General features: G+C 44.8%; 1 protein-coding gene across 6 annotated transcripts in view; it reads left to right on the forward strand.

Moving 5' to 3' along the window:
* The window catches only part of KIAA0232 (KIAA0232 ortholog), an 82,070-nt gene that overhangs the window by 21,989 nt on the left and 40,285 nt on the right, over positions 1 to 19,796 (forward strand). For all 6 annotated transcript variants that reach the window (XM_043447568.1, XM_043447573.1, XM_043447574.1 and 3 more), the window contains one exon: positions 11,699 to 12,200. In XM_043447568.1, the coding sequence (XP_043303503.1) occupies positions 11,970 to 12,200 (231 nt within the window). In that variant the 5' untranslated portion in view covers positions 11,699 to 11,969. The remainder of the gene's footprint in view (positions 1 to 11,698; positions 12,201 to 19,796) is intronic.

The following is a 19,796-nucleotide window of genomic DNA, read 5'->3' on the forward strand; positions in this document are numbered from 1 at the left end:
GACATCTATCTCTTTATTCTCTTTTCTGTGTTCTTTTTTCTATTTTATACCCTTTACCCTTCCCCTTCAAAGGCTTTTCTTTATGTGAAAATCCTATGGACACCCAAATTGAAAAATTATGAAAAGATAGTCACAGGTAGTATAGGCCTTTGATGAATATTGAGCACTTTTAACAATTTTTTGATGAAACTGATAGCGAAGAAGGACCTGTTAAAAATAGAGTGAAGGCATAAATTACCCCGTACCAGGTCACAGGGAGGGCGGTGGGTTCCATGGGAAGAAGTCTGTATCGTGCCTAGGACGCGGGAAGCCTCCGGGAGGCGTGTGTGTCTGGGGCTTCCCAGGTGCCCCCCCCCCAACACCCCCCTGCCATGCCAGTGTATGAATATTGTTTTATCTCCCAGACTTTCTTCTTCAGACTTCATTCCCCCATTAGATTGGGAAGTATTTGGCTAGACTCGGTTTTGATCACCTGCCAGAGGACTCAGCTCTGCCGCACAGCACCTGGACCGTGTCACGGCCAGGCCCTGAAGACCAGCCTTGTTTGGAGGGGGCCCCCGCACAGGAGGTGGCTGGAGAAGCGTGGGGATGGGGGGTCGCTGAAGGCCGAGGCTGCTGAGGACAGCGAGAGCCCTCAGTGCCGCCGGAGAGCACAGGGCGGCCTCATGTGAAGGCTGCCTAGAGGGCCCAGGGCAGGACTGCACTCCGTGACCGCCTAGCCCTTCTTACCTCTGCAGTGTTCCTGCCCTCCAGAATCCTTTCTGAGCATTAAAGTGAGTCTCTTTTGTGTGGGTTCTTTGTTTTTGCGATGTTTTAATTCATCCGTGGCTTTGAATGTCCGTCTGAGTCCCCAGACGGCTGGGTCCAGCATTGGACTCCACATGTCAGATGCAGAGCTGTTGCCTCTTGAGCCCTCTGTTCGTTGCCCCCTGAAGTAACCGTGAGGACCAGGGCTGCTGACGCCTGTTGCTGCCCTTCCTTCTCCTCCCTGGCACTATCCCCCCCATACACACACCCCTTGTGTAAATGAAGTGAGCCCCTGAGACTTGCTTTGGTTGATGAGGGGGGAGTGACTCGCTCCAGGAGCTTTCAGAGCTCGGGTACACACTTGGGTTCAGATAGCCTTTCTTCTTCTCTCACTTGTGGACTGGCAGGGTTCAGGGCTGGCGGCCAGGGTCATCCTATGTCCCAGGGTGGTTCTGCTCAGTGATTGTGCCAGGCGTCCCTGCCTGTCCAGGATGGACATGGAGCACGAGCAAGACACTGGCATTTGCGTTCATCTCCAGCGGTTGGGAGTGGTTTCTGCAGCACACCCACTGTCTTGGACTAAATAACCTTCCTCCCAAATGTGGCCCTTGGCCCCCTGTCCTGTTTATTGTCAGTTTTCTTTTGTCATTTATTTTTGCTCTTTTCAGTTCAATTCAGTTCAGTCGCTCAGTCGTGTCCAACTCTGTGACCCCAGGGACTATATCCCAGAGCCTACTCAAACTCAGGTCCATTGAGTCGGTGATGAGCCACCCAACCATCTCATCCTCTGTCATCCCCTCCTCCTCCCGCCTTCGATCTTTCCCAGCATCAGGGTCTTTCCCAATGAGTCAGTTCTGCACATCAGGTGGCCAAAGTATTGGAGTTTCAGCTTCAGCATCAGTCCTTCCAATGAACACTCAGGACTGATCCCTTTAGGATGGACTGGTTGGATCTCCTTGCAGTCCAAGGGACTCTCAAGAGTCTTCTCCAACACCAGAGTTCACTGCATCTCTTCTTACCATTCTCTACAGTCTGGCTTTGTTCCACAATCATAATTGTGTGAATATGTTCTGCTGTAATGAAATCTGACTTGTTGAGACGTTTGAGGCCTCTCAGACCTGAGGGTGAAGCTTTGCCAGTTCCCTCACACAGTTCCTCTGGGGCGCAGGTAGGCACCTCATCTTCTGGTATGAGGAGGAGCGTCTGTGTGGTGTGCAGGCACATGAGGAGGGGCGTGGGGACTCTTGAAGAAAGAGCCGACGGTTCTCATTTAGCCCAACACAGTCATCTGCTGGGGAGCGTCAAAGCCAGCCTTGTCCAGTAGGACTTCTGTGATGAGAGAAATGTCCTGTGTTTCATATTTGCAGGGTCACCGCTAGCCACATGTGGCTATAAGAGCACTTGAAATGCGGCTGAGGAACTGATTTTTAAATTTAGATAGCCAGTGTGACTAGAGGCCGCTGTATTAGACAACGCAGTAAGGCTCTAGAGCAACACTGCAGTGATATAATGTTAGGTGAAAAATGCAGGGTATGAAAGTATATATTCGTATTTAATATGTAGAAGTAATGAAAGCTTTTAAGTTCTGTGTGAAAATAGTCACATAAACACGATCATACCACTATATTAACAGTGAACTGTAGTAGAGTGGAGAAATTGTATATGTCTGCTCTTCTGTTTACATATTTTAAAAAATCCTTTAAAAAAACTTTATAGCAAAAATATGTATTATAAATTTGCGCGTAAAGAAAAGGGCTCTGAGACCCTAAAAGAACGCTTCAGCAAGTGAATATTTGCTTGAGCAGAGCTGCGCAAGATTTACACTTGGCCCGAAGAAGCCGGGTTTACGGCTATTGGCGGTCTGCTGCTCTCTGATCGGCTGTGCTGTGACACACGTCAACTGAGAAGACAGCCCACAAGTAACACGGACGTTCCGTGTCAGAAAGAGAGCGTGCTTTTCGAAATAATTTTTATGAGTTTTTGAGCAAACCTAAAAATACGTATGTCACCAAAAAAAGAAGGGAGTGGGGGGGAGTACCTTAGTACGTTTTAGTTTCTGCTGGTGTCTTTTCTGCTTGAGCCTGAGGAGGCTGAGCTGCAGAGTGTCCCCTGTAGCTGTCTAAGGACCCTGACGGGAGCTGCCTTTGAATTCTTCTCATCGCTGTTGGTGGTGTTACAAAGTGTAAGAGACGGCCACTGTTTCTTACAGCATTGTTACATGGGGAGGAAATTTTGAAAGGTCAGTGAACTTCTTCAGACCCACCCCCTCAGCATCGCCAGCCCTGCAGGGCGGGGGAGGGGGGGGGAAACTGCTTCATCATTAAATTACTCATTTGAAGATTGTGGCATTACCAAGTTTTGTCTGGCAGTTTGTTGAAAAAGTTCTTATGTAATGACTTAGGTACTTAGATGTGTTTTCCTTTCTCCTAGATAGAGAAATCATCTGGGACTAATTATATCACTCTGAAAACACTTGGACCAGATAATTAAAGAATTAAATGCGTTCATTTTTAGGAGTCAGTTTGTTGTTGTTCCCGTAGGTGTCACAGGCCCCAGGGCCCTGACTGCTGGAGACGGAGGGTGACGCCGGGTTTCTTGTGTGGGGGGCGGGGGTGGCGTGGGAGTGAGCGGGGCTTGACGGACGCCCCCCCCCCCCCCACACACACTCCACCAGGCTCATATTAATAACTTGGCCTGGAGGCTCTCGTCAACCCCCAGGTCTTTGGGGGGTGATGTTCATTCACTCCCGGGACTATTTTTAATTCTAGAGCCCTTGAAACACGTGGAAACAGTACAGTAGGCCGCACAAGGAAAGTGGTGTGTGCTGAGCGCCTGCGTCTGTACTGCTGGGGACAATGTGGCCTAACAGTGCCTCCGCGCGCCGTCCAGACCCCGGGAACCGGCCGACGGGTCCATGGCGCTTCTGCGGATGCCCAGAACACGGGAGACGGGGGAGACGGGGCAGACGGGTCCATGGCGCTTCTGCGGATGCGCGTGGCTCAGAACACGGGAACCGGGCCGAGGGGTCCATGGCGCTTCTGCAGATGTGCGTGGCTCAGAACACGGGAACCGGGCTGAGGGGTCTATGGCGCTTCTGCGGATGTGCGTGGCTCAGAACACGGGAAACGGGCAGACGGGTCCATGGCGCTTCTGCGGATATGCCTGGCTCAGAACACGGGAACCAGGCCGAGGGGTCCATGGCGCTTCTGCGGATGCCCAGAACACGGGAGACGGGGCAGACGGGTCCATGGCGCTTCTGCGGATGCGCGTGGCTCAGAACACGGGAACCCGGCCGACGGGTCCATGGAGCTTCTGCGGATGTGCGTGGCTCAGAACACGGGAACCGGGCCGAGGGGTACATGGCGCTTCTGCAGATGCGCGTGGCTCAGAACACGGGAACCGGGCTGAGGGGTCTATGGCGCTTCTGCGGATGTGCGTGGCTCAGAACACGGGAAACGGGCAGACGGGTCCATGGCGCTTCTGCGGATATGCCTGGCTCAGAACACGGGAACCAGGCCGAGGGGTCCATGGCGCTTCTGCGGATGCCCAGAACACGGGAGACGGGGCAGACGGGTCTATGGCGCTTCTGCGGATGCGTACAGCCCAGAACACGGGAGACGGGGCAGACGGGTCCATGGCACTTCTGCAGATGCGTACAGCGTAGAACACGGGAGACGGGGCAGACGGGTCCATGGCACTTCTGAGTCCATCCTCTGCACTCTGCCACCTGAGCTCTTGGCAGTCCCATTGGAAGTTGTGCTAGAGACCAGACTGTTCCTCACAAAAGCAAAGACTCTGCTATGACTAGAACTAGGTTATTGTAAATGAAGGTGATGTCATAGTTTTTTGTTTTTAAGGATAGTGAGGAAATTGAGTATTTTTTGTACTAAAAGCCTAAAGTATTTTACATTATTACTGTTCTTCAGATAGTCATATTAGTGAAGAGTCCTGTAAGCGTAAGCAGACAGTTGACAAGGGGAACTTATAGTAATACCACCTTCCCTTGGTATGACATTTCGTGAAATGCAGAGGCCACAAGTGCTTGGAGGCGTTTCTCACTGGCTCATTGCAGCAACCTTGTGAGAAGTCAAGAGGTCGGGAGCAAGGAATTACTGTTCTCTTTTACGGATAAGTTATGGGCCCCAAACCTACGCTGGTTCTCTTTCCACTCATCTGTCTTGCCTTTGAGAATTAAAGAAGGCACATCCTTCCATGGGCATTTGATTAGCTATATATATATATAGGTTTCAAACCATTTAAAATTTAAAGTAAAAAAGACAAAATTCTAAAATGAGACTATCATTGTTGGACCTTTAAAATTATCATTTATTCAGCCCACTCTTTAGAATCAGTTCAGTTCAGTCCAGTCGCTCAGTCGTGTCCGACTCTTTGCGACCCCATGAACCGCAGCACACCAGGCCTCCCTGTCCATCACCAACTCCTGGAGTCCACCCAAACCCATGTCCATTGAGTCAGTGATGCCATCCAGCCATCTCATCTTCTGTCGTCCCCTTCTCCTGTCCTGAATCTTTCCCACCATCAGGGTCTTTTCAAATGAGTCAGCTCTTCGTATCAGGTGGCCAAAGTATTGGAGTTTCAGCTTCAGCATCAGTCCTTCCAATGAACACCCAGGACTGATCTCCTTTAGGATGGACTGGTTGAATCTCCTTGCAGTCCAAGGGACTCTCAAGAGTCTTCTCCAACACCACAGTTCAAAAGCATCAATTCTTCAGCTCTTAGCTTTCTTTATAATCCAGCTCTCACATCCATACATGACCACTGGATGGTTTAGGTTAATTTTGTGTGGGAGAAAGATGCTCAAGATAATTTGAAGGTTCTTGGTTCTTTTTTTCTCAGTGTAAACCTTCATAAAAGAAAAAGTTGGGAAAATGGGACAAAACAGCCTTTGAATATATACTGTTGTGTTTTTTCTTTTTTTTAGAGAATTTTAACTAAATGCAATTTACCTTCACGCTAACTAAACTTCATGTTCTGGAATGAGTGTGAAGGTGAACAGACAGAGTTTGGCATTTTGGTATTTGCCAGCTGTGTTCTTGAACTTGCCAGGTGAATGATAAGTGGATTTTGCACATGCTTGTCAGCTCCGGGCATAAAAAGCCATAAACGTGGTTACACAGGTAACTTTCAGTTCAGAACTAGAATATCAAGGCTTCCATTGGGTCAAATGTTTGCTCCTCTGCCAAAGGCTTGCAGCTTAGGAGAAGGGAAGCTTAGTTAACAGCCCAGTATTTGTACCTGGGTCACCTGTTAACAGTGCAGGTTCACAGCGAGGAGCTTTGGGAACGTTCAGACCTGTCGTGCTGGCATGCCTCTTCTCAGACCCTTGTTGCTAAGGTCCTCTCCCCAGCGCAGCCCAAGTGACCACGTAGTCTGATGCCCCTCCTCCCCCGACACGCCAGCCTTTCCTCTCTCTCCTTCCGTCCTCTGAGTCTGTTCTGTGGAGACAGTAAGAGCAAACTATAACCCCTAATGACTGTTAGGATATGGGCAAGTTAACATTTCTATGAAATCAACTATTGAACACATTATAGCAAGAACCTCTTAGGGGTAATGATGCAAGGTTTTAACTGGCTTTGATGAGATTCTGAGCATTCAGTGTGTTTTGCTTTATTTTGTCTCTCACCTCCTTCTTGGTTCCTTCCCCCTGGCTAACTCTCTTAATGACAACAGAGAGAATCCCACAACCGTTTTAAAGTAAACATAGTACACTAAAACGGTTTTTTTGTTTTAATCGGTCTTTACAGTGAACCGAGTCTGTCGTGTGAATTTTTAAAATCTTTATGCATTTAAATAATGGGGAAAAGCCTTCCACCAAGTTGTTCACAGTGAAACAGATTTTTAGAAGTTCTCTGGCCAAGACAATTAGTATACCGTTTGTTAATGATGTTCTTCTGATTCCACTGTACTGTGGGTCTGATGTATGTTGTTGGATTCAGTTTCCTGAACCTTTGTTTAGAATTTTTTGCATCTGTGTTCATGAGCCATAGTGGTCTGTAATTTAGTTACAATGTCTTAGTCTGGGTTTGAGAATAATACTGGCGTCTAATGTGATTTGGAAAGTAATATCTCCTCTTCAGTTTTTGAGAACAGTTTATATAGATTTGGCATTGTACTTTCCTTAAATATCCGGTAGAATTTACCTTTGAAGCCAGCTGGGCCTGGAAGTTTGTTTGTGGGAGAGTTTTAAACCGTAAACCCAGTTCCTTTTATAGGTACAGGGCTATTCATGCTGTTTCTTCTTGGGTGAGCTTTGGAGCTTTGTGTCTTCAAGGAATTTGTCCATTTCATCTGCATTCATTTTATTTCGTTTATTGGTGTGAAGTTTTTTTCTAACATCGTCTTGTTATCTTTCTTATATCTGTAGAGTCTGCAGGGACCTCGCCTCCCTCATTCTTGATATTGGTAGTTACGTCTTCTCTCTTTCCTGAACAGTCTGGCTGAAGGTCCATTTTGTTGTCTAAAAGAACCAGCTTTTGATTTCGTTCTTTTTCCATTTTCTGTTTCTTTGGTTTCTGCCCTCATCTTTTATTTCTGCTCCCATCTTTTATTTCCCTCGTCTGCTTAGCTTAGGTTTCACTTGCTCTTCTTTTTCTAATTTCTTGAGATGAGAATTGAGGTCATCAATTTGAGCCTTTTTCTTATATAGGCTCTTTGTGCTAAAAATACTTCCCCTAAATACTGCGTTAGTGGCAACCTATTGATACGTTGTGTTTTTATTTTCATTCAATTTAACATACTTTCTAATTTCTCCTTTGATTTCTTGTTTACCCTATTGGTTATTTAGAAATATGTTCTTTAGTTCTCAAATAGTTGGGGAATTTTCCAGACATCTTTCTATTATTAATGTGTAATTTAATTCCATGGTCAGAGAATATACTTTATATGAGTCGAATCCTTTTGTTGCAACTTTTTCTGTGGTCCAGGATATAGCCTGTCTTAGTCCATCCTAAAGGAGATCAGTCCTGGGTGTTCATTGGAAGGACTGATATTGAAGCTGATATTCCAATACTTTGGCCACCTGATGCGAAGAGCTGACTCATTTGAAAAGACCCTGATGCTGGGGAAGATTGAGGGCAGGAGGAGAAGGGGACGACAGAGGATGAGATGGTTGGATGGCATCACTGACTCGATGGACATGGGTTTGGGTGGACTCCGGGACTTGGTGATGGACAGGGAGGCCTGTTGTGCTGCGGTTCATGGGGTCGCAAAGAGTCGGACACGACTGAGCGACTGAACTGAACTGAACTGAGGTCAAGGTGGTTGGTAATGTTTTTTGAGTCCTCTATAGACGGCCTTCCTGATTTTCTGTCTCCTGCTTCTTTCAGAGACTGAGAAAAGGGATACTGAAATCTAGAATACTTGTGGATTTGTCTGTTTCTCTTTGTAGTTCTGTCAGTTTTATTCGTGTATTTTGGAACTCTGCTATTAGAAATATTTTGATGAATTGACCCCTTAATCATTATGAGATCTGGTGTGTCAGATATTAATGTAAACACTCTGGTTTCCTTTTCATTCATGTTGGCATGATATGTCTTTTCCCACCCTTTTACTTGTAACCTATTTGTGTCTTTACTCTTAATCTAGCATTTTTATCATTTTTTTTTTATAGTTGGGTCTTGCTGTTTTAAAATCCCATCTGACCATCTCTGCCTTTTAATTGGTTGTTTATGCCATTTAAATCTATTATGGTTATTAACAGCTCTTTTATCACAGTCTGTCTTCAAGAGATATTATACCATTTCATATGATGTATAAGTACCTTATAATACTGTTCCATTTCCCCACTCCTGGTCTTTATGCCGTGACTGTCATACATTTTACTTACGCATATGTTATAAACCTCACAACGTGTCCTTACCTTTGTTTCTGTTAACCGTCCTGTTATCTTAATTCCCTGACCAGGAATTGAACCTGGGCCCCCAGCAATGGAAGCATGGAGTCCTGACCACTGGACTCACAGAAAAGTCCCTCAGTTACCTTTTTTTTTTTTTCTTTTTGGCTGCATCACTGTGTGGGCTTTTGTCTAGTTGCAGCGAGTGGAGGCTAGTCCCTGGTTTCGAGGCGCTGGCTCCTCCCTGCGGCAGCTTCTCTCGTTGCAGAGCGCGGGTTCTAGAGCACAGGCTCAGTTCTGTGCATAGACTTAGTGGTCCCGCGACGTGTGGGATCTTCCCCGACCAGGGATCACACCCGTGTCCCCTGCGCGGGCGGGCGGATACTTAACCGCCGGACCACCGGGGAAGTCCTCCTCCATTTTAAATATCTTAATAATATCTTAATAATGTTTAAATATCTTTTAAAGATATTTAAGTAACAAGACAATTTTAAGTTCCTGTCTGTGGTGCTCTTGTTCCTGTGTGTGCATTCACATTTGTTCTGTTCTTTTTCCTTCTGCCAAAAAGACTGCCTTTAACATTTCTCTTAGGGCAGGATTGCTGGTGATGCTGTCTTTCATCTTTTTCATGTCTGAAGGAGTCTTATTTTTCAACTTCACTTTGAAATACGCTTTTGTCGAGAATTCTCAGTTGACAGATTTTTGTTGTTGTTTCAGTATTTTACAGTTTCTGCCCTCTTACCTTCTCATTTGCATTGCTTCCAACCATCTGATGTCCTTCTTATCTTTGTTCTGTTCTCCCTAATGTGCTCTGCACCCTCCACCACTAAGATTTTTATCACTGGTTTGAATAGTTTCATTATGTGTTGATGTCTATGTGTTTCTTGTGCTTAGAGTTTATTGAACTTTGTGGATCTGCATGTTTTGGTTTTGATCAGATTTGGAAAAAATTTTGGCCATTATTTCTTCAAAAACTTTTTTTCTGTCCTTCTCTCTTTTCCAATATGTAATTGTAATATGTAACAATTCTCTCTTCCAATATATAGTTTTCTTAAAGTTATCACACGGCTCGCTAAAACTGTTAATTTTTAAAAATTCTCTTCCTCTCCATATTTCGTTTTATATAGTTTTTGTGTATGTGTGTGGTTTAAGATTCAGTAATCTTTTCTCCTCAAATGTCTAATTTGCCATTAGTTCCATCCTATATTTTTAATCTCAAACATTGTACTTTTTATCTTTAGATATTTGATTTTTATCTTTTTGAACTTATGGAATATAGTCATAATTTCTGTTTTAAAGTCTTTTTCTCCTTATTGTAACTGTTGTGTCAATTCTGGATTGGATTCAGTTAATTTTCCTCCTCATTTCCACTCCCTTTGTGTTCCATTTCTTTGCATGCCTGCTAGTTTTTTTATTTTTTGGCCACACTGTGCAGCTTGTTGGATCTTAGTTCCCTGACCAGGGATTGAACCTCGACCCTCAGCAGTGAGAGTGCAGAGCCCTAACCTCTGGACCTCCAGGGAATTCCCACATGTCTGCTAATTTTGATTAGGTGCCAAATGTTGTAAATTTTATCTTCTTGGGCGGTGGATATTTTTGCATTCCTGTGAATTCCTTGAACTTTGTTCTGGGGCCTTAGTGAAAATAATTGGAAGCAGTGTGATCTGTGGGGCCTTGAATTTTAAGATGTACTAGGCAAGTCCGGAGCAGTATTTACTGTAGGGCTAGTGACTCCCCGTTACAGAGTCGAGACCCCCTGAACCCTCTACCTAATGTGGCCCAAACTGTGAGGTTTTCCAGCCCCGACTGGCAGCAACCAGCAGCGTCCCAGGCCATGCTGAGCCCTGGGCCTGTCTCCGCCTTCCCTCCGTGATGATCCTTTGTTGTGCACCAGCTGGGTCCTCGCCTGCATGCCCCGATTAACACTCTGCTGAAGGTGCGGGAGCAGCCCTTTGCCAGTGTCTGATGTTTTCCTCTGGGCAGCGTTCCCCTCTCTGGTACATTTTCCCTGTATCTTCAGCTGCCTTACCTTCTCTCACCTACTTCTTAGAGCCACTGCCTCAAGTCTCTGCGTCGTCTTGGGGTACCTTCCTTGGATGAGTACTGACTTGTCCACCTGCTTCAGGGGGTGTCCTGAATTGAATGTATTGTTTAATTGATGATCCGCCTGGCATCCTGAGATCCAAATGTGTTAAAAGAATTTTGGAAGATGTTTTAATTTTGAGAGTCAGCTGGAAAATTTTAGCAAGTAAAAACATAGAAAATCTTTGCTTTATCTAGATTTTATAATTCAGAAAAGATAGCATGGTAGAGAAGATTTTAGAAAGTCGCAGAAGACATATGACTGTGTGTGCACGGTCAGTCGTGTCCAACTCTTTCTGACCCCATGGACTGTAGCCTGCTAGGCTCCACTGTCCATGGAATTTTCCAGGGAAGAATATTGGAGTGCATTTTCACTTCCTACTCTAGAGGATCTTCCTGACCCAGAGATCAAACCCGCATCTCTTGTGTCTCCTGTGTTGGCAGGTGGATTCTTTACCACTGTGCCACCTGGGAAGCCCAGAATACATTAACTTAGTGATACATTAATCTAGTAACATCGTCCTGTGGTGGATTTAAGCATATTTTGTTTGTATTTAATGTATGTAACATCTAATATGTAGTTCTAGATAAAATGCAGAAAGCTGAGTCTTAAATTTTTGGTAAGGATTGTCTGTCTTTCTGGCTTGATGCTCTTACTAGAAATAACTACTCATACATTTTTTAAAAGTCATTTTTGGTAGCCCTCTGATTATCTGCTAAAATTCATATAAAAGCTGATCCAATGAGATTTACCTATCACTGTTAGTTTTCATTTTCTAGTGGCATAAATTAATCAGAACTCTAGCATAAAGAATATTATGACTTAATAAAGCCATTGTTAGATTAGTTTGACATGTTGAAAGTGTTAATTTAGTGGGAAAAGCTATTAAAAGAGTGGCATGTATCACAAGTGGTGAGAGAGTCAAAAAGGAATGGTTCACTTGGATTTTTTTTTTCAAAAGATCAATTATTTATATCTATACATAATGCTACCTTTTTTCTCTCTTATTTTTGTAGGTTCTGCTGGAGACTTACATTTGGCCTCGATGTGAAATTAAAGTAGAAAATCATATCTACATGTATGTTAATATCAGGATGTTGATGATTCATTGGTCATGCCTGCAGAGGGAAATTCAGTTGTAGATGGCTGACTGCCAGCAGAAATAAATGCTTACCCTAGATGTCCAGCATCTCTCCTTTTTACTGGAGTGAAAATCCCCTCCAGACACCAACAGAACATCACTGCAGAAAATGCTTCGCATTTTAAGGATGTCAGCCACCTAAGTTCATGCGCCCTGTCTGTACAGTTGCTGTGGACGGTTTACCATCTGAAAGCTCCTCCAGCTCTTACCCAGGCCCCGTATCTGTCTCTGAAATGTCTCTGCTTCATGCTTTGGGTCCCGTGCAGACCTGGCTGGGACAAGAGCTAGAGAAATGTGGCATTGATGCCATGATTTATACCCGATACGTCCTCAGTCTTCTGCTGCATGACAGCTATGACTACGACCTGCAGGAACAGGTATTTACGTACTGTAAATATTTTGTGAAAGCTCATGATTGTGTCTGCATGTCTGCGTTTTCCTCCCGAGAGTGCTTTCGTAATCTGGAGCAGGTAGATGGCTGTGGTCCAGAAACTTTTAAGCTGATAGCAGAGTACAGATGAGCAAGTCACCGAGCACACTCTCTGGTTCAGTCACTGTCTCTGAGACTTTCTCGACGTCCTGGCACAGACTCTGGACCTTGTCACGGGTGGTAGTAGTTAGATGACCTGCTGCCTGGGAGTAGCACTGCTCCAGAATATTGGTTTAGGAAAATGAGACATTATGATTACATGTTTTAATCATTGTGTCTATTAACACTCCTTAACATTTCAAATTTTAATATTTCATCTCCAACAGTGACGATAAGCTGCTTATGAATCCAAGTGTGTGTTTTGAACCAGGAGACTTAAAATTTTGGTAAAGCATATAACCTGAAATACTCAGTGGATATGAATTTGAGCAAACTCTGGGAGATAGTGGAGGACAAAGGAGCCTGGCGTGCTGTAGTCCATGGAGTCACAAAGAGTTGGACATGACTAAAATGACTTAAGTGAGCCATTATACACTTTACTTGACTTAGGTGTATAGGTGAATAAAGCAAGCAAATCCGTGTTCTTGACAAAGATCTCAACTTTGGTCTCACTCACCAGGAGAAGCTGCTGAGTGTGAGGCTTGCTGAAAGGGAAGCAGCGCTCTCAGCACCGAGCGGGTGGTTTCTGAGTGACTGCGGGGCACAGATTTCACCTAAAAGGGAGTGGCTGGGGACTTCCCTGGTGTTCCGGTGGTTAGGACTCTGCGCTTCCACTGCAGGGGCCACAGGTTCAATCCCTGGTTGGGGAACTAAGATCCCACATGTGGCGAGGCGCAGACAAGCCAAAAAAAAGAGCTGAGTGTTTTGTGGGCAGTTTTTAGTTGCTGTTTTAAACCATTGTTAGGAACTCTGAACGCAGGAACAGAGTTTCATTGACAGAAGAAACTGGCTTTGACGTTCCGAACCACAGAGGAGTCTTATAAATGCAGGGGGTTTCGCAGCAAGCCCAACACTTGTCCCGCGTTAGTTGTGCAGAGTGTTCTTCACTGCTGGTGTTCGCTCGTTCCTTCTACATTTTCCTTGCTTCCGGATTGGTTACCGGCCTATCTGGTGACAATTGGGTCAAGTAAGGTTTAGAGGGGGTTGACCTGTAAAAACCTAATCCTCAGAAAATGTTTTATTTTGGTGGTCAATAGTTTGTATAATTTTCTTGCCGAAGCTCTGTTATTTTCCTTCATCTTTCCAGTAAATGTAAATATACTTTTTTAGGGGCAAGTAAAATGTTAAATCTACCAAATAGAGTGGAGATCTGTTCAAGAAAGTTAGAGATACCAAGGGAACATTTCATGCAAAGGTGAGCACAATAAAGGACAGAAACGGTATGAACCTAACAAAAGCAGAAGGTATTAAGAGGTGGCAAGAATACACAGAAGAACTGTACCAAAATGGTCTTAATGACCTGGATAACCGTGATAGTGTGATCACTCACCTAGAGCCAGACATCCTGGAGTATGAAGTCAAGTGGGCCTTAGGAAGCATGACTGTGAGCAAAGCTAGTGCAGGTAATGGAATTCCAGAGGAGCGATTTCAAATCCTAAAAGATGATGTTGTAAAAGTACTGCACTCAATACGCCAGCAAATTTGGAAAACTCAGCAGTGGCCACAGGACTGGAAAAGATCAGTTTTCATCCCAATCACAAAAAGCACTGCACAATTGTACACATTTCACATACTAACAAGGTAATGCTCAAAATCCTTCAAGCTAGGCTTCAACAGTATGTGAACCAAGAACTTCCAGATGTACAAACTTGATTTAGGAAAGGCAGAGGAACCAGAGATCAAATTGTCAACATTTGTTGGATCATAGAAAAAAACTAGATAATTCCAGAGAAACATCTACTTCTGCTTCATTGACTTCACTAAAGCCTTTGACTGTATAGATCACAACAAACTGGAAAATTCTTAAAGAGATGAGAATACCAGACTACCTTACTTGCCTCCTGAGAAGCTTGTATACAGGTCAAGAAGCAACAGTTAGAACCAGACAAGGAACGACAAACTGGTTCATAATTGGGAAAGGAGTACATCAAGGCTATATATTGTCACCCCGCTTATTTAACTTCTATGCAGAGTACATCATGTGAAATGCCGGGCCGGATGAAGCACAAGCTGGAATCAAGATTGCCGGGAGAAAGAAACATCAATAACCTCAGATGTGCAGATGACACCACCCTTATGGCAGAAAGTGAAGAAGAACTAAAGAGCCTCTTGATGAAGGTGAAAGAGGAGAGTGAAAAAAAAAAAGCTGGCTTAAAACTCAGTATTCAGAAAACTAAGATCATAGCATCTGGTCTATCACTTCATGACAAATAGATACGGAAACAATGGAAACAGTGACAGACTTTATATTCTTGGGTTCCAGAATCACTGTAGATGGTGACTGCAGCCATGAAATTAAAAGATGCTTGCTTCTTGGAAGAAAAAGCTATGACAAACCTAGGCAGCATATTAAAAAGCAGAGACATTGCTTTGCTGACAAAGGTCCGTCTAGTCAAAGCTATGGTTTTTTCGGTAGGCATGTATGGATGTGAGAATTGGACCATAAAGAAGGCTGAGCACCAAAGAATTGATGCTTTTGAACTGTGGTGTTGGAGAAGACTCTTGAGAGTCCCTTGGACTGCAAGGAGATCCAACCAGTCCATTTTAAAGGAGATCAGTCCTGAATGTTCATTGGAAGGGCTGATGCTGATGCTGAAGCTCCAATACTTTGGCCATTTGACGTGAAGAATCAACTTATTGGAAAAGACCCTGATGCTGGGAAAGATTGAGGGCAGGAGGAGAAGGGGTTGACAGAGAATGATACAGTTGGATGACATTATCGACCCAATGGACATGAGTTTGGGCAAAGTCCTGGAGACAGTGAAGGACAGGGAAGCCTGACATTCTGCTGTCCATAGAGTCACAAAGAGTCAGAACCGACTGAGCGACTAAACAATGAGTAACAACCAAAGTAGAATTATTCTTTCCAGAAGTGAGGAAGGTGTTTCTGTTAACTCAGAAATCATATACTTCAATTGTAAATATATACTCATATGACACAAGTCAAAGTTTTTAAGTGTTAAATGCTATAGGATATTGAAAGGGATAAAACGTAGGACTGCTGCTGAGATTACAGTTGAGCACTTACATGATCAGACTTGTTTGTGAACCTCCTCTGAGTTCTTTCTTCGCCGTAGGGAGTTGGGGAACAGGGGTCCTGGCCGCTGTCAGCGTGCTGCATGTTTGCTCCTCCCTGTTCTGGTTCATGTTTAGGACACAGGACGGATAAAGGTCAGTGGAAACAGCATGTCTAGAATTACAAGGAGAATCCACCAGGAGCCAAAAGGATCCTGAAATTCTTTCCTGCTCATCCCAGGCTAGCACAGTTCCCGTAAGTCTCGTGCTGATGGGGAAGGTCATATTGGATATGCCCTTTCATAGGAGAGGACCCAAGGGTCAGCCAGCCTCTCGGTAACTTTTCTGAGCCTCAAGGAGGAGGATATGGCAGGGAGTCAGGGCAGGGAGCCACGGGAAGGTGCTGAGCTGACCTCCTGTGGCTCAGACTCTGCCCAGCAGGCATGCTCGAGAGCCCGCTGTAGGCGAGGGGGCGTGCTGCCTCCCTGGTCCCTGGGTCACACCCGGCGTGGCCTCACCTCCCCCGTCCATTGGCGGTCAGGTGACTCCACTTTGGGGGTGTTTGTTTCCTCACCCCTCAGTCCTTGAAATTAGCCTGACCTTGAAAGTGACTAGTTTTAGGATCCTGGCTTCAACTACTGGCCTTATTTGTCATGATGAATTCATGGCTTTTCTCAGTTTGGGTTAAAAGAAACAGAGAGCTCCTGAGGTCTAAGAAACAGGTCTGTACTTGTCCCAGCATCCCTGGACCAAGGGGTAGGAAGTGCAGCTGATCAGGCCCTCATCCAGGTCGAGGCTGACAGGCAGCCAGAGTGAAGTGTAAGCCTCTGATCTGGGCAGGGCTGGGAGCACCGTTGTGGCATCGGCTGATGACTCTGTAGTCCTGGACAACAGCTGCCTTCTAATATGTAGATACTGTAGTTGGTCACAGTCATTTTACTTTCACAAAGTGTTCTTTTTTTTTAATCTTTTTGGTTAAGATTACCATATTCTGATAAAATGCTTAGATAAACCAGGTATTCATTATAACCACTTTTACCTGTAAATATAAACCACTTTTCTAATCCATCCCTCAAGGCCCAGGTCACCTTTCTCTGTGAATGCACTTCTGACAATTCCTGATGAAAACAATATCGTTGTTTTCCAAACTTGACCATATTTCTGCTCTTCATTATGGTTATTTGAATGTGTCTTTCCCAGTAATTTATAAGATGTTTAATGCCAGAAATCATATAATCATCTTAAAAATTTCTTAACTTATTTTTTTTAAATAATTTCAAACATCAGAAGAATTAGAAGAATAGGGCAAAGAATTTCAGTCAGCCCCTATTGCTAACATTTTCCCACTTTCTGCTTATTTCTCCCCTCTCCTTTTGATGCCCGTCTCTCCTACATGAATCAGCATATGATTTATTGATTGCATTTTCTCTAAGCCATAGGACAGTTATAAAATCCGGGAAATTAACTCCAACACATTATGACCTAGTGTACTGTTGAGATTCAGTGATGTCCTCCATTGTAATTTTTTCCCTCGCCTAGGATCATGCATTGACTTTCGTGGTCATGTCTCTCTGTAATTTTCTTTAACCTGGAGTGGTTCCTCATCATTCCTTTGTGTCTCATGACGTTGACATTTTTGAGGCGTACAGACCAGTTATCTTGCAGAGTGTCCCCTATTGTGGGTGCGTCTGTTTCCTCCCGTTTAGACTGCACGTGGGCCTTAGGGCAGTAGCATCACGCAGGCGAAGAGCTTCCTTCTTGGTGCGTCACGGCGGACAGCGCGCGACAGCAGTCTGGTTGGTTCTTGTCGACGCTGACTCTGGTTGCGCCGGCGGCCGCCAGGTTTCTGCACAACGACGCTGAGCACCGTGCTGCGTGGTTTCCAGGCCACCTGTCCAGGGGAGACTTTATGAGTTTACCGTCCACGGATGGCTCCCACCTGGATCCACTGTCACTCTGACGGCCGCGACACGGTGATCCTTTCTCTGACTCAGTTATCCCTGCTCCTTCAGTTGTTGATGTTCTGCTTGCAGGTGCCTTCATCTTGTCAGCGTTGGTGCCCCTGTGGTGTAGAGAACGAACCGCAGGCCGCTTCCCACCACGTCTTGAATTGGCTTACTTTTTAAAAGAGGATATTTGTGTGTTTACTTGTTTAGTTTGGTGTTTATTTGGCTTGTCTTAGCCTCAGTCTTTCTTTGACCACCATATTTAAAAAGAAGCCTTCCATTCTCAGCCTTCTTTTCTGCTTTATTTTTCTTCATAACACTTGTTTAACCAGTGAAGTTGCTCGGTTGTGTCTGACCCTTTGCGACCCTGTGGATTGTAGCCTACCAGGCTCCTCCATCCATGGAATTTTCCAGGCAAGAGTACTGGAGTGGATTGCCATTTCCTTCTTCAGGGGATCTTCCTGACCCAGGATTGAACCCAGGTCTCCCACATTATAGGCAGACGCTTTACCATCTGAGCCACCAGGGAAGCCCATAATACTTGTTACACCCAGAATTGTAGGATTATTTGCCATGCCTTCTGTTTATTTGTAAGTCTTCTCCACTGGAATATGCAGTTCACAAAGTTGGGGACCTTGCCTGCCATGCTTTCTGCTGTATTCATAGCCCTTGAGACAGTTTGTGGGATGTAGGAGAGGCTCAGATGTTTATTAAAGAAATGAACGGACGTGCGCTTCTTTGTCAGGCGTGTGACTTGTGTGGAGGGGGGTCGTGGTGGAGGTGAGCACAGAGGCCGCAGCTGCACACTGGGGCCGCCCTTCAGAGAAGTGACTGAAGCTTCTTCCTCACCACCGCCGCCATCCCGCCCATCTTGACGTGTACACATTCCCACGGTATCAAACGCATTCATAATGTTATGCCACCATCATCCATCTCTGAACCCTTTCCATCTCATAAAATGGAAGCTTTATAAAATTCCCCTCCCCCAGCCGCAGGCAACCACCATCATCTCGGTTGGCCAAAAGGTTCATTAAGGTTGTCCCCCCCACCCCCCAAAAATGCTAACATAAACCCAAGTGAACTTTTTGGCCAACCCAATGCTTTCTGTCTTTATGATTTTTGACTACTCTTAGGGACCTCTTATCAATGGAATCATACGATGCTTGTTTTTGTTTTTTTGTGTGTGTGTGACCGACTTATTTCACTGAGCATTGTCTCTTCAGGGTTCATCCGCATGGCAGCAGGTGTCAGACTTTCCTTCCTTTTTAAGGCCAAGCAGTCTTCTGTCATGCGGATATGCCACATTTTGCATATCCATCCATCCAACAGTGGACACTTGGGTTTCTTGCATGTTTAAGCTTCTGTGAGCCGTACAGTTGTATGAACACAGGTATGCAAATGTCTCATCAAGACGCTGGTTTCAGCCTTGAGCGGGACCTTCCAGAAGTGGGACTGCTGGGTCTGTGGTGGGTCTGCTTTTATACGAGAGCTGCACCAGTAGTGAGTAGGCTCCCGCTCCTCCACGTCCTACCAACCATTGTTCTGTCCTGTCGGTGTCGTCCTAATCGGAACCTTGTTTTCACTTACATTTTCCCTGATGAGTGATGATGCTGAGCATCTCTTCATGTGTTTACTGGTCATTTACGTGTATCTTCTTTGGAGACTCTCAAGTCTTTTTCCCATTTTTGAATCTCTTTTTGTTGTTGTTGAGTTCTAGATATTCTCTACAGGTTTTGGATACTAACCCCTTATCATATATGTGATCTGTGGCTATTTTCCCCTCCTCCTGTGGAGTTTGCCTTTTCACTCTATTCATCGTCTTTCGTTGCACTAAATTTAAAAAACTTCATGAGCCCAGTTTGTCTGTTTTCTCTTTTGTTACCTGTGTCTTTGGTGTCATATCCAAGAAATCTTTGCCCTACATTTCTTAGTTTTAGCTTTTAAGTATTAGGTCTTTGATCCATTTTGAATTAACTTTTATATATGTTGTGTGTTAAGAGTCAAATTTCCTTCTTTTGCAGGTGGATATCTAGTTTTCCCAGCATCATTTGTTGAAAAGAGTGTCCTTTCCTCATTGAATGGCCTTGACACCCTTATTAAAAACATTTTGAGCATGACTGTAAGGGTCTGTTACTTGGCCGTCTGTTCTGGTCATTGGTCTGTATGTCTGTCTTTATGCCGGTACCTCACTGTCTCGATTTCTGTAGCTTTGTTATTAGTTTCTTTTCTGTTTTTTGGCCGCTCCATGTGGCATGTAGGATCTTAGTTCGCTGACCAGGGATAAGACTTGAGCCACCTGCATTGGAAGCACAGAGTCTGCATTGGAAGCACAGAGCCTGCATTGGAAGCACAGAGCCTGCATTGGAAGCACAGAGCCTGCATTGGAAGTACAGAGTCTGCATTGGAAGCACAGAGTCTGCATT

The sequence above is a fragment of the Cervus canadensis genome, chromosome 26 (genome assembly GCF_019320065.1).
Source record: "Cervus canadensis isolate Bull #8, Minnesota chromosome 26, ASM1932006v1, whole genome shotgun sequence".
Classification (NCBI taxonomy): domain Eukaryota; kingdom Metazoa; phylum Chordata; class Mammalia; order Artiodactyla; family Cervidae; genus Cervus; species Cervus canadensis.